This window comes from Sarcophilus harrisii, chromosome 2, assembly GCF_902635505.1.
Source record: "Sarcophilus harrisii chromosome 2, mSarHar1.11, whole genome shotgun sequence".
Classification (NCBI taxonomy): Eukaryota; Metazoa; Chordata; class Mammalia; order Dasyuromorphia; family Dasyuridae; genus Sarcophilus; species Sarcophilus harrisii.
The window spans coordinates 141,176,190-141,191,696 of record NC_045427.1 but is presented as its reverse complement, the minus strand read 5'-3'; the positions used below and the strand labels follow the sequence as shown (position 1 = coordinate 141,191,696).

General features: G+C 38.5%; 1 protein-coding gene across 1 annotated transcript in view; it reads left to right on the top strand.

The window, feature by feature from the left end:
* Nucleotides 1-6,257: 6,257 nt before the first annotated feature.
* MAL (mal, T cell differentiation protein) overlaps nt 6,258-15,507 on the top strand; it is a 44,504-nt gene continuing 35,254 nt past the window's right edge. Inside the window, exon 1 of the mRNA XM_003758108.4 lies at nt 6,258-6,770. Coding sequence (XP_003758156.1) covers nt 6,678-6,770 — 93 coding nt within the window. The 5' untranslated portion in view covers nt 6,258-6,677. The remainder of the gene's footprint in view (nt 6,771-15,507) is intronic.

Here is a 15,507-nt window from a genome sequence, read left to right as displayed (position 1 = left end):
CAATGATTCTACAATCTTTCTTCCTATTCATATTAGTGAAGGTTCAAAATAAAACCAATACTAAGAAATGAGTGCTCACAGAATGCAAATGCATTCTTCAGAATTTCTAGCAGTATACAAATTGTGCCCTCAGGGAACTCAATTCAATCCAGCAAGAATTTATTAAGTACCTACTGTACACCAAGTTCAGTGTTGGAAACTGAAGAAAAAAAGCAACAGTTTATGGTGTATTTGGAAGATTCAGTAAGTATACAGGCAAATACTACTCAAAGTAAGGAGTAAAGAAAGCATGGGAAAATTCAAACAAAGAATTCTAGGAAAATTTGAAAAGGATAAAAACACAAAGAACTTTGTTCCAAAGCTGATCTGGATGTTTATTGACATGAGTTGTACCATGTTTTGTTTGTTTGTTTGTTTTTAATTACTTAGTATTTTATTTTTCCTCAATTACATATAAAAAAAAATTTAACATTTATTTTTAAAACTGAGTTCCAAATTCTCTCCCTTCCCCTTTCCCTATCTCCCCTTCATTGATAAGGCAAGCAATTTGATGTAGGTTATGCCTATAGTCACGCAACATTTCCATATTAGTCATATTGTAAAAGAAAACATACTTCAAAACCCCCCCAAAATATCTCAAGAAAAATAAAGTTTAAAAGAAAGGTATGTTTTGGTCTGTATTCAGACACCATCAGTTCTTTCTCTGGGGATGGATAGCATTTTTCATCATAAAATCTTTAGAGTTGTATTAGATCATTGTATTGTTGAGAATAATTAAATCATTCACAACTAATTATCTTACAATATTGCCATTACTTTATACACAATATACTTCACGTTGCATCATCTCATTTAAGTCTTTCCAGGTTTTTCTGAGAGCATTCTGGTTATCATTTCTTATAGTACAATAATATTCCATTGTAATCATATAGCAAAATTTGTTCAGTCATTCTCTAGTTGATGGGCAAATCTTCTATTTCCAGTTCTTTGATCTCAGAAAAGAGCTGCTATGAATATTTTTTGTACAGATAGGTCCTTTTTCTTTTTTGTTTTTTTTAACCTCTCTTTGGATACAGATCTAATAATGGTATTGCTGGATCATAAGGTTTCATAGCCCATTGGGGATAGTTCCAAAAAATAGTTGAATCAGTTCACAACTCCACAACCAGTACATTAATGTCCATTTTTTCCACATCCCCTCCAACATTATTAATTTTCTTTTTCTGTCCTATCAGCTTAGCGAGGTAATTACCTCATAATCGTTTGAGTTTTCATTTCCCAATTAAATAATGACAAAGTATTTTTTCATATAGCTATAAATAACTTTGATTATTTCATCTGAAAATTTTTCATATCTTTTTTTTCATCACTCATCAATTGAGGAATAGCTCTTATTGTGATAATTTGACCCAATTCAAATTTGAGAAGTGAGGTCTTTATCGGAGAAATTTATTTTAAGTTATATTTTATACACACAAAACAGACATTATTTTTAAATTTTCTTTTATTCTATTTATTTTTACCTTCCCTTATTCTGTTTTTCATATACTCTTTTTAAAATAATATTTTATTTTCCCCAATTACATGTTAAAACAATTTTTACATTAAAAAAGGTTTTGAGTTCCAAATTCTGTCCCTCCCTCCCTAAGACAGCAAGCAATGCTTTCATGTGATGCTGTTGATCCACCTCTCCTGGATACTCTCTTCTTATTGAGTTTTCATGACATTTGTTGTTATTTAGTCATTTTAGTCCTGTGCAACTCTTCATGACTTCAACTGGAGTTTTCTTGGCAAAGATACTAGAGTGGTTTGCTATTTCCTTCTCCAACTCATTTTACAGAGGTGGAAACTAAGGCAAATAGGGTTAAGTGACTTGCTCAAGATCCCACCTAGGAACTATCTGAGGTTGGATTTGAACTTCCTGACTCCAAGCCCAGTGTTTTATGCACTATAGCCACCTAGCTGACATTCTTGCCATCCTTTATTCATCATTATGATCTACACTTCCTCAGAAGCACAAAAGAATTAGAGTTTAAGAGGCTAAAGGCTGGGAGGGAACTAGAGGAAGGGAACTAGAGGAAGGGAACAAGCATTTAATAATTCCAGGAACTGTGCATAGCATTTACAAATATCATCTCATTTGATTCTCTACCCTGGAAGATAGGTGTGATTATAATCACTATTTTACAGTTAAGGAAACTGAGGCATACTGAGGACAAATGACTTGCCCAGAGTCACACAATTAGTAAATAACTAAGGTAGGATTTGAACTCTTCTACTAACTGTATCATACTTTCATACATTCAAGGGTCCAATGAAAAAGAAACAAGCAATTTAATGGCATGGGAAACGTTCAACAAGACAAATTAATACTGTTCCCAGGTTGTTCATAAGCTCAGAGCCATCCTCAGCTCACTTCCCTCTGCCTCACATGTTCAAGCCATTGCCAAGTCTTGTTGATCTGACTTTCACGTCTTTAGTATCTGTCCCCTTCTTTCTACTTATATGGCTAACTTCTGAAGCTCTGATCCCCTCTCTCCTACACTATTTCAGAAGCCTCCTAATTGCCCTCCCTATCTCAAGACTCTTTCCACTTCAATCCATTATCCATATAGCTGCTGGAATGACTTAACTACAGGGTATAGTCTGAAGACTCAGTAAACTGCAGTATCTCCCAGTTGCATCTATGATCAAATATAAACTGCACCATTTGTCATTTAAAAGCTTTAACAGCTTTTAAATGTACATCTGTACATGCATACAAATATTATTCCTCTTTATATTCTACAGTTCAATCAATTTCCTTCTATTCTTCCTATAAGACATTACTTCTTCCATTTATAATGACTTTGTGTAGACTTATTATTCCCCATTCCTAGAGTGCATTCCCTCCTCACCTGAAGCCAACAGAATCCCTCTCTTTCTTCAAAATTCTGTTCTAGGACTACCTCCAACCTAAGGCTCCTGTATATACTCTCTTCTTTCTAGTCACCTCTAGCTTTGGAACCATTTGCACATTGGGTATCTCATGGCTAGAAGGTACCTACTTTTCACCTTTGCCTCTTATAATTCTTACTTCCTTCAAGGAATAGCTCAAGTACCAAGTGCTTTAAGAGGCCTGTTCTGTCTCACCCTATCCCCCAATCTCCACCAGATATTCATTCCTTGCCCCTGAATTTACCTTGTATTTGCTTTGAATGTATTTTGTATGGACTTACCTGTATAAATATTTCCATTTGGTAGAATGCATGCTCCCTGAGGTTAGGCATTGTCTCATTTTTGCCTTTGAATCCCTAGAGCCTAGTCCAGTGCTTTTCAAATTTTAAATGTTTAATAAATACTTGTCAAATAAATGGTCACTTATAAAATGAGGGGATTGGACTAGGCAATCTCTAAAGTATCTTTCTTTTCTAAAATTATGATCCTAATAATGGATACAGATAAAACCAAGTGGATGACAGACAAATTCCTATTGTCCAATCCGAAATTTACATTTGGTTGGGTCATCCAGAAATCCAGTCCATCAATACCTTTCTTGGATAAACTCAACCAATGGACAATGATCTGAGCCTACAATTGAATAACAGGACATCAGAGCTGAGACTGCCTCTAGGAAATTGGAGAGATCTTTAAAGATGCCATGCTTTCTCCTGAAACAAAGCCCCATCTTAAAACTATGAGTCATAAATACCATTCTTATGAAAGAATTCAAGTTAAAGGTAACCCCAAAGGTGATGGGGAGGTACAGTCAGGTAGGTGTGAGTAAACAGCAATATATTACAAATGAGGAAAATAAACACATAAATTACATAAATGTAATCAAAGAGGTATATGTTGGAGGTAAAAAGAAAAGATGGTCACATAATTAGGAGGGTTAATCAATCAAGCAAATAAATAAGTACATATTGTACAACTACTCTATGCTCATGCTGGGAATAATACAAAGCAAAACTTAAATGAGAAGTTAACTTTGTAAATTGAAGAGATAACATGTATTTATATAGGTTTAATATAAAACATAAATAAAACAGATACAAGGAAACCAAAAAATTCTTCTAAAGACTTCAGCTGAGTCCTAAAGGAAGCAAAGGTTCAGAGGCAGGGGTGACTATTCTGAACATGAGTGGTAGTTGAAAGGCTCAGTTATGGGTGATGGAGTGTCCTATGTACAAAAACAAAAAACAAACAAATGAACAAAAAACAGCAAGTGGGGCAGTTAGTTGGTATAGTGTATAGAGCACCAGCCCTGAAATGAGGAGGAACTGAGTTCAAATCTGGCCTCAGACACTTAATACTTCCTGGTATGTGACCCTGGGCAAGTCACTTAACCTCAATTGCCTCAGGGGAAAAAAAAAAAAAAAACCAGCAAGTGAGCCAGTATGGTTCAGTGTGTGTAGAGGGGAGTGATGTTTAAGAATGCTGGAAATATAGCATTGGGCTGGGTAGAGAAGAGACTGAATAGGATCAGATAGGGACAGTTTACATTTTTTCAGTGATACAGACCAAAACCAACCATCCCTATTCATACTAGATGATTCTTTTCCCCATTCTTCTTTACATAGATCCTCCACTGGTGCTAGAAAGAATATTGACATGGGAGAATCACAATTCTATCAAAATATGACACTATGATCTTTAAAAGAAGGGAATGAAACCCTCTCCCAAGAAAGGGTTCCTATCATAAATTTTTTATAAATTTAACTTTGTTGTTGCTATATTTGTTTTGTTTTTTTTTAACCAAGCATTTTACATATTGCATCTTGATTGAGCTACATCATAATCCTGTGAGGTTCTTGCTAAGGAAACCAAATTTAAAAAATAGCAGGGTGACTTACTTGGGGACACACAGCTGAGACAAGATTCAAGCTCAGATATTCCTCACTCTGTGTCTTGTCCACATATCTGACAGCCTGTTCCATAGTAACTTAAATGACTTTTCTAAAATTCCAGGTAGGCATAAGCAACCCAGAAGCTTCAAATGGTGTCCCCTCACAATCCAGTTATTTGTTTTTTGCTGAGGTTATTGGGGATAAGTGACTTGCCCAAGGTCACACAGCTAGGCAGTTTAAGTGTCTGAGCCCAAATTTTAACTCAGGTTCTCCTGACTTCAGAGTTGGTGCTCTATCCATTGCGCCATCTAGCTGCCCCTGTAATCGAGTTTTAATCCAGTTTCTTAGCCTCGTTTTATAAGTCACTGAGGGAGGCGGGCAAGAGGATAAAGAAGGTCTGAATGTAAAAGCAGAAACCTGAAGACTGAACCGCCAACACTACAGACTAAGACAGAGGGTTGGTTTGTTTTTTTAATGCAAAGCCTTGAAACTTAAGTGGCTGCAGTGTTGAAAAGTAACCAAGAAAACCCATGACAGTCACCATCTAGACTATATGAAGGCTAAATAAGGGAAAAACCTAAGTCACAGAAACGCCTGACTGCTGCAAGTGTCGCTTTCGGAAAGGAAGGAAATGTTTAATTACGGTTCCAAGTTGGAGCCTAGGAGTGGATGCTGCAAGGGGCCCATACAAGTGTATGGATAGCTAGTGGATAGGTCTCTTGACTGAAGTCAGAACTGGGTTAGAATACCTTTCTTAGAGGTCCATAGAATTCAGTCCTGAAAGGAACCTGAGAAGCTATCTAGCCTTCGTAACTTCAAGACCTTGGACAAATCAATTGTTTTCCCTGAATTTTAAGGGGTTTTATGTGTAAAATGAGGAGGTTCGAATATTCCTTCAAAGGGCTTTACTAACTGTAAATAGGTAAATTACATCCTCTCAGTATCTCCGAGGCAACTCTAAAACTGTAAATTGCCCAGGATAGCGGCAACCTACGTTGGTAGGAGTTCCCTAAATCAAAGCTTTTTAAGCTGTGGGTCGTGAGTGATGTAACTGAAAGGGGAAGAGGGAGGGAGTCCTAAAATTATGATTTATTATCATAGATGTTTGGTTTGGGTATTTATTTTACATGTCTATATACTAAGATCATGTAAAAAAAATTGGGATGAATAGGAGTGGGAAAAGTTTAAGAAGCACTGCCTTAAATCGATGGAATCACAGGTCCCTTCCCTAACTTTTCTATTTCTAAAGTCTAGAAAATATTATTCTCCTCCCCATCCCCGCAACCCTCTGCCACATCCACCCACACTCCTCAAGGACAGACAGTTCAACCCGAATTCTCCAAACCGTACATAGGAAACACTCCGCACCCTAATAAAGGCGGTCCCCCTCTTTTAGAGACTGGACAGAGAGAAAGGCCCAGTTTGGGGGAAGAGGGCGGGAAGACACTGGGACCAGTCCGGTCAAACTTTGAGCTAGCAAAGTCAGGAGTAAGTTCCTCTGGGCTTGGGCCGGGGGCTCCCTGGTGGCACAGTCCCCCGAGCCCAGCGCCACCAGAAAAGAAGTAACAGCGTCTTTACGGAGTTTAGTCTTCACTTCAGGGAGGAGACACCTGCAGGGTGATTGATTGATTAATGGACCACACCTCCCACTGGCTCTCCAGTCTCCTCCTCCTTCCTTCCCCTCCCCCCTTCGGCCCCCCCTTAATTCTGGGCGCCTTGGGCCATCGGGCCAGTTCAGAATTCTCCCGGACAAGTGGAGAGAACGCGTAGAGCCTGGCAGAGGAAAGACCTACCCGGTGGCCCTAAGAATAAGCGACACCAGGTGCGGCTGCTGTTACAGAAGCAAGGATGGCCCCTGCAGCAACTTCGGGAGGTGGCTCCCTGCCCAGCGGCTTCTCTGTTCTGGCCTCCTTCCCGGACCTACTTTTCATTTTTGAATTTGTGAGTTGGTCTTTAAAAATATCTATTCTTTCCTGGCGTGGAGTGGGGGTGAGGGGTGAGGGTAGAAACAGCGCTTGCAGACTTGCCGGGCTGTCAGCTGCTAGCTAGCTCTTGGGTGAGGACTTTCCCTACTCGAGAGGCAAGGAAGGAGTCACAAAAAATGATGCTACTACGGACTTTGTTTTAGCACTTTCCCGTTTCTCAGGCACTTTCCTCGCAGCAATACTGAGACGCACCCGGATCAAGTATTGTCCTCCCTTTACTGACGTAGAAACCGAGGCTCAGAAAATTGAAGTGATTTGCTTTAGCTATATACAACTATGGATCTGGATTCAAATTTTGCTTCTACTACTTAGTACAATGTGATTTTTAAGCAAGTCACTTCTAAGGATCCTATGATCTCTCTGTGCCCCAATTCCTCATCTGTAATTACAGCCATCTGATCAATTTTTCTTTCATAAGCTTTCTATAAACTATGCTACAACAATTTGAGCATACCACAAAACATTGTTTTAGAGAGCTACCAAGTTCCAAAGGCAGTATTTTTTAAAAATCGTTAATGTACTGTTAAATAAATCACATGATCCAGAAGATTCTGAATGTGACTAGTTTTAAGTAACTTTTTAAGTTTATTTTGAAACTTGTAATGACCAAATGCACAGCTGCTGTTTTCAGTTGAACCTCCGATTATGTTTTGTAACGTTGCATACATCTCCTAATCCTTATCCTGATTCCTAAACTTTTTAGGTTTTTTGGTTTGTTTTTTTTTTTTACTTTTGAAAGGTATCTTGATGAGAAGAATATATTTTGAGTCACTAGCAAAATTGTGTAACTGAAATAAATGTTTGATTTCGTTTATTATGGTACTAATTTATGGAGGGAGTTCGAGTAGATGACCTCTAATAGCCCTTCTAGCTATAAATCTATGATTCTTGAGGACATGGGGGAGGGAAGAATTGCTAAATTTTTTAAAGAAGTTTTTAATCAGTTAACAAAAATTATTAAGTGCCTATCATATTTCAGGCATTGCTCTAAGTGCTAGTGATATAAAGGGAGATTTCAAAAATCAAAATAAAACAAAAGCAAAAAGCAAATGAAAACCAGTCCCTACTCTCCAGGAGCCCATAAATTATTGGAGAAGCAACCAAATGTGCGCAAATGAAATATAGTATACTGAGAACAGTCTCAGAGGGAAAGCACTAGGATTAAGCAGGATTGGAAAAGACTGGTACAAGGTGGAATTTTACCTGGAACTTGAATGAAGCCTGGGAGGTGAGGAATAGGGGATGAAAAACAGCACTCCAGGTTTAAGGGGCAGTCATTGAAAATGCCCAGTCTCTTGGGAGGAATAGCAAGCAAAAGAATCTGAGTGATTCTAAAATAATTGTTATGGATGAGATATCCTATGAGGACTTGAATTTCGGTTTGGGGGGATTGGTTGGATTATTTGTTTCTTTTTTCATATCCCTAATTCAAAAACTGGGGCTTATTGATATGTACTTTAAATTCTATATTTATAAATTTGGATGACTTTATTTTGAAAAGATTATAATAGGGGCAGTTTGCATGACAGTGCATTTCCACTCACTGGTTAAATATTTGGAGGCTTAAGATTCTCCTCCCACTTATAGTCAGTGATCTGGACAAATTTCTGAACTTTTCTGTACCTCCCTTTCCACTTCTCATCGCGTCTTCAGTGACCTTGTTCAAAAGGGAAGTCCATAAACACTATACGTAGTTGAAAAACTCAATGGAAATTCTTAGGGAATTTCCTTTTGTTTACATATTAGAAAGTAACTAACAATCACCCAGTTTCAACATGGATATCAGTTCTTAAAATTTGCTGCATGCTTGTGTTACCAACTGCCAAGAATTGTTTGTTTGCTTTTCTATTATTCTTATTCCACCCCACTCAAACACATTTGGTCTTTTAAATTCTAAGCCATCTACCGGGACTCTGTAAAGTTGTGTGGAGAACTAATTAGAAAAGGGAGTGAAGCAGGAGGGGAGAAAGTCCTGTTGCATTTTGTTAATAGAATAAAAGGTATTGACTGTCTCTTTTTTGTGTTTGCATATTCGGGATCTAACATACATAATAGGTACATAGTTGGGGCTGGTACATAGTAGGGGCTGGTATGTAGTAGGGGCTTGATAAGTGCTCATTGACTGATTGATAGGTAGTTTCCTATTATCCAGATCAAAAACTCCAAGTGTGTTGCTGAAAGTGGCTTTCAGTATATTTTGGAAGATTTTTAAAATGATAGCTGTCTCTAGGCACTGCAGTGTGATTCCTAGATGGAAATTTTCTATCTATGTAGTTACCACATAACCGTATTCAATTCAATAAAAATTTGAGGAATTCTTACTGGATATAAGTATTATTCCGAGCAATTCAAGGGACAGGAACATGTCTAAGACATAGTTCTTGCCTTTAAAAGAATCTTGCAATCTGGTTATCTGGCAATCTGATAGTTGGAAAAAGGAAAGTGGAGATGTTTAGGGGCTTTACAACTCCACACCAACTGAATTGAAAATACATTTTGTGCCGATTGCACAGTGTCTAGTTATGGCAATAAGAGCCATGTAAATTGCTCCGGGGTGCAAAGGCAAGGAGACCACTTCCAGTGGAAGAGGGGGATCATCCTTCATGAAGGAAGTAGCATTTGATGTGGGTCTTAAAGGATGGGCAGGATTTCATCTGGTTGATATGTCAGGAAGGAGAAAACATTCCAAGCAAAGTGGAATAGCCTGAGCAAAGATATGAGGCAAGGAACCTTGAGGTGTATTGAGGGATCAGTGAGTAGTCCAATTTAACTAGAAGGTGGAGTATGTTTAGAAGGCGATAAAGTGGGGAGGAGGGGGTGGAGGAAATTGTTGGGACAATATTATGCAAGGCTTTGAATGCCAGGCTGAAGTGTTAAGACTTAATCTGTAGGTAAACAAGACATTTTGGTTTTTGAGGTAGGGACTAGTGAGTTTTGTTTTAGGAAGATCAATATGGAAGCATGGGCAATGTGGATTGGAGTAAGAAAACTAAAGATAGGACAGAACTAAGAAAACTAGAAACGGGGAAGCTGTTTTAATAGTTTAGGTTAAAACTAAGGTTTTAAAGGTTAAAAGAGGTTAAAAAGGGTCTAAACACTGAATGGAGGTAGTAGCTTTAGGAATGGAAAGAAGAGACTTGGAAACAGAAACATAGTGGAGACAGAATTACTAATGGAAAAGAAAATCCATATAACTCAAAGCAAAAATGCCATTAACAAAAGTATGGAAGTCAGGAGAAGAAAAGGATTAGCTATTTGTTTTGGGCTTGTTATTATTTTCTTAATCATAAGTCAGCCCCACTTTCAGATCAGAAATTGAATTGTGGTTGTCTGACTCTTTGTGACCCCAAGGATCATAGGTAGCCACTACTATCTGTAGGGTTTTCTTGGCAAAGATACTGGAATGGTTAATCATTCCTTTCTCTGGTCTTATGGGAGTTGCCCTGGGTCCCACAGCTAGTAAGTGTCTAAGAACAGATTTAAACTCAATTCTTCTTGATTCCAAGCCCTATGTTCTACCCACTGAGCCACCCAGCTGCTGGGTGGTCAAAGACTCCCCAAGAGAGGCTTGAGCTCCTTCAATGGCACTGACTACTTAGGTTTTATCTATGCATACAACCCACATGTCTATGTTAATAATAATGGTCAACAATAACAATACCTATCATTTATATAGCACCCATTATGTACCAAGCACTCTTCTAAGAAGCATATGTTATCTCATTTTATTTTCCCCCAAACCCTGTGAGGTAGGCACTGTTATCATTGCCATTATTCAGTTGACAAAAAGAAATCACATGGTATCTGTTCATTATTTTCTATATATATTTGTTTGTATGTCATCTCTCTCATTAGATTGTAAGCAGGGACTGTCTTTTGCTTCTTTTTGTATCCACAGTTTTCAGAGCAGTGCCCAGCATACAATAGGGGCTTAATAAATGTTTATTGAGACTAGATTTGGAATTAAAAAAAAAACAACAACCCAGGACTCTATCCATTGAGCCACCTCGGTTCCCCAGCAGTTAACAAGTTGGATGCCCAACAGGTTGTAGTAATTTATAATAGTACCACCCTACATTTGTTTAGGTCTTTTGTATTTGTCCAAACAGCTTTATGATAGGCCACAGCAGCAGGCATTATTATCCCATGTTTATAGGTAAAGAGACTGAGGAGACCAAGGCTCCTGACTTTCAGTCCAGTGTTCCTACTTCTGCTGCAAAGCAGGTCCCATTATGAGACAAGATTCATAGGGATGGCATTCAGGATAAAGAACAGTATAACTAGGTAGACCTAGTTATACTGGCTACCAGAGGCTTTGGGCTACCAGAGATTCTCCTTTGCTTGTAAAGTTGAATTCAATTAGCCTCCAACTTATAGCCTTATTAAAAGGGCTTGGGAGCAGAGAAGTAGTTAGCTAAGTCAAGGCTAATTGGGATTTACACTGAGGTTGCAAAATTCAGAGTCCCAACAACACTTGCTACCCTTTAACAGCTTTAGGATCTAATTAGCAATAAAAACTAGTCACTTCCAGCAGTGGATAGAGTGAATAGAGTGAAAATGAATAAAAAGCATTGACTAAGTGCTTATTGAGGTGGTCAGTGGTGTGGAGTTTGGTTTCTCTTGTTCCAAAACACCATCACTTATTATCTATTTAAAAAACAAAACAAACAAAAAAAAAAAAAAACCAACTACTTGGTGGCTCTTGTTTATAGTGGATTATTCCCAGGCCACACCTCCTTTCCAAAGAAATATAAAACTGCTCTTTGAAGTTCTTGAGTCTCCCTCCTTCTGCTGACTTCTCCCCGGAATGGGGAATTCTCAGGGCCCCTCAAGTTTGATTTCTTCCCTCTCCCCATTGCTAGTCTAGGAAGTACAGAATTTGTGGTGAAGATGAAGAGAAGGACAGAGTGAAGAACAAGCTCTGGCTCCTTCTTTTACTGACTTCACACACACAAACAGGCACAAACCCTGCCTTCAGCACCACAGTCTGCAGCCACCCTCCTCGATCCTATCCAGAGACCTTTTCCTTTTAGCCCCTGCTGAACCAGTGTCTCAGTTTCTATGTCCATTTATCTAAAATGTAACTTCATCTCAGTTCAATTCTTCATGTACAAAGGGCCTAAGGGGAAAGCAGGGGTATGGCGTTAGACAAAGCCTTTTTAAAAAAGAAATTCCTTGACTGTTTCATCTTTGTTTATAAGCATTTTTTTTAAACTATTCTTTGAAAATCTCATGACCCGAGTGCCAAAATATATTCCATTCGGTTCCAAAGTGAATCAGGAAAAAAAAAGAATTCTGGTCAGAAGCAATGGGCGGTGACCTTGAGAAGGGGAGCAGGTGGGCCGATATCTCTGGACCAGAGAGCCGAGCTCTTGCTCCTCCACATCTTGACTCCTGCCAACTTTAGTTCCTGCCTCTGTCTCAGCTCTTCCTACCGACCCAGAGCTGGAAGACCACAGGCTCTACTTCCTGGTAGGTGTAGACAGAAAAGGGAAGAGCAAAGGGAGCTGGTGCGTCAGCAAGCATTTATGTGCATACTTTATGCGGGTACCTATCCCACTATTTGCCCGCCACATTGTATGGATGCCAAACTCACCAGGGCAAGAGCTCACACGGTGGTCAGAAAAAGCTGTACAAGGACACTTTCAAGGTCTCTCTTTTAAGAACTTTAGAATCAGGGCAGCTGGGTGGTACAGTGGGTAGAGCACCAGCCCTGAAGTCAGGAGGACCTGAGTTCAAATCTGACCTCAGATACTTAGCACTTCCTAGCTCTGTGACCCTGGGCAAGTCACTTAACCCCAATTGCCTCATGGGAAAAAAAAGAACTTTAGAATCAATTGTATGATTAGGGAGACACTGGTACAGGAGTGCCCAGCATGGTGTGCCCTCATCAGAGAAGGTGCTGTGCTCCATGAGCAAAGTGGAATTGAATTTCAGCCCAAAAGAAATGAAAAATACACAAAACTAAAGAAGTTACCCCAGATATTCATATGGACTATTTGTGTCTGACCTGTGGCCGAGCGTTCTGAGCTCTGATTAGCCAGTCAGGGCAGTCACTCAAATCTAACATAACATGATGTCATTTTGGTTGTCTCCAAAACCAGACAATAACAACAACCTATCCCACCAATGGACCCAGAGGAAGGATATTAACGCTCATTTCCCCCCTTCTGTCCCATGCACCATGTTGATGCCTTGGCTCCTGCTGTTTCCAGGCCTCCATTGTCTTCCTTCTCCATATTTGCCTCTTGAAGTCACATTTATCCTTTAAAACTCAACTCAGAAGAAATATCCTCCATGAATTCTAGTGATCAGATCTCAAACAACGCTTTATTTTGCCCCTGTGAATTGATCCACTTAGTATAGAACAACATGTTTTAAAATTATTTCTGTATCTTCTCTCCCTAGGAGACAGTAAGTTCCCTGATAACAGAAATCCTGTTTCATCCAAATGTTTAATCTTCTCCAGGGCCTAGTACTGTGATCTATATGCCGTAGAATTGTTGACTGAATTAGTGCTCCCTTAGAAACATTAATCTGCCTGGTAGTAAGATTTGAAATTAATAGAAGTTTAAAGCTGAAAAAAATTCTAGAGGTCACCTAATCTAACCACCTTTTTTTATAGATGAAGAAACTGAGGGCGGAAAGGTAATTCCTTTGACTAAAAACCCAGCATGTTTCTCACTACTCAGAAAGTGAGAGCAAACAGACTAGAGAGTAGTTTCCATGGATTTTCCTTTACAATGGGCATGGGTTGAGGAAGGGCAGGGCAGCTCTTGATACCTCTGGTCACCACAGGAGACTAGTGGAGCTGAACAATAAACATTTTTTAAAAATTAAAAAATAAATCAAGAGAAGCGAAATGAATCTCTAAGGTCACAGAGCTAATAAGCAGTTTCCAGTAAGAATAAATGAAGGACTTATTCAGAAAGCAGGTTGCTGACCTTAATGAATTTGAGTCTTATGACCTACGTGAATATGAACCAAGAATGCTGAAAGAAATTATGACTGAACTGTTTTTTGTGATTTTTGGAGAATTTGTTGCTGACTTGGAGGTAAACAGTTATTGACTCCATTTTACCATTTTACAATTTATAATTTGCAAACACAATTTATGAGAGAGAGACAGACAGACAGACAGACAGTATAATTCATAGGCTGGTGAGGTTGACATAGAATACATTATTAAAAAGATGTTTTGTGAACAATTAAAAAGGAAAGCAATGATCACTGCAATTCAGTTTAGTTTTGTTAAAAAAAAAAAAAAAAAAAACAAGTATTACCAGACTTAATCTCATTTTTCATTTAACAAGATTACTGCACTGGTAGAGCCAGTGAATGACATATCTGTATTTCAGTAAAGAATTTGACTGTCTCTCAGTATCCTTGGAGATAAGATAGGTAGACTGGATATAATATAGTCATGTGGATGCAAAATTTGTTGAAAATGACAGTGACCAAATAGTGGTGATTAATGGATCAATACCAACCTAGTAAAGGTATCTAGTGGTGTGCCATAAGGCTGTTTTTGACCTTATTCCATTTAACATTTTTGTCATTGATTTGAATGAAGGCAAAAGTGATATGCTTATCAAATCTGTAGGTAATATAAAGCTAGGAGGGATAGTTAATATATTGAATCAAAAAACCAGTATTCTCAGGATCCAGTCTTGACAGGTTCTAACAATGGTCTGAATCATTTACTAGATACAAGAAAGTAAGACAAAAGTTTCTTAATTCAATTGGTTTAAAGAGTGAGCCATAGTTTGGGACTTTTGAAATCATTTCCCTACAAAGAGTAGATATGCTTATAGATACCTTACTGAGAGGACAAAAGATAATACTTTCAGTGACTGGGATTGTTCTCTTTTAACTAAAAAGTGCCTTCCCTCTTTTAATTATTTCCTGTTCATCCTGTATATAGCTCATTTGTACAGATATGTTTGTTTGATTTCTACCTTCATTAGATTGTGTGTTCCTTGAGCACAGGAATTATCTTTTGCCTTTTTTTTGTATCCCCAGAAGTTAGTACAGTGCCTGGCATATAACAGGGGCTTAATAAAAATTTGACTGGCTCACTGACATTCCCAGATGACCGCATAGGTGGGGCCCTTACCAGAGTGAGGGACTGTTGTGAGTGCTTTATGGGTTTTCTCTATGAGCTCCTATAAGTCCTTTGAAATTTTTCCATTTTCAGCAGGGTGGACTAAAGTATGTGCTTGTACGTTAGCTGGAGAACTTTTTCATCCACATCTTTATTGTTGTCATCTAATTGTTTTTCATCCCATCTGGTTCTTTGTGACCCCCATTTTGGGTTTTCTTGGCAGAGATACTGTACTGTTTGCTGTTTCTTTAGCTCATTTTACAAATGAAGAAATTGAAGCAAATAGGATTAAGTGACTTGCCCAGGGTCACACAACTAGTCCATGTCAGGCTAGATTTGAACTTGGGAAGAGTAGTCTTCAATCTCCAAGCTCACACCTAGGAAAATGAACTTTATTTGGAAATTACAAAGTGGATAATCTACATGGGAGCAAGAATGAATCAAAGTATTGGGTAGTTCCCTAGAATAAACTATCTTGTGAACTCAGATCTTGAGGGCTTGAATCAAAGGATATGAGGAACAAATATAAGGTCCTAAACTCAGAGAAATTAAGAATCAGAGGCTAAGGTAAAGAGCATCCCAGGAATGG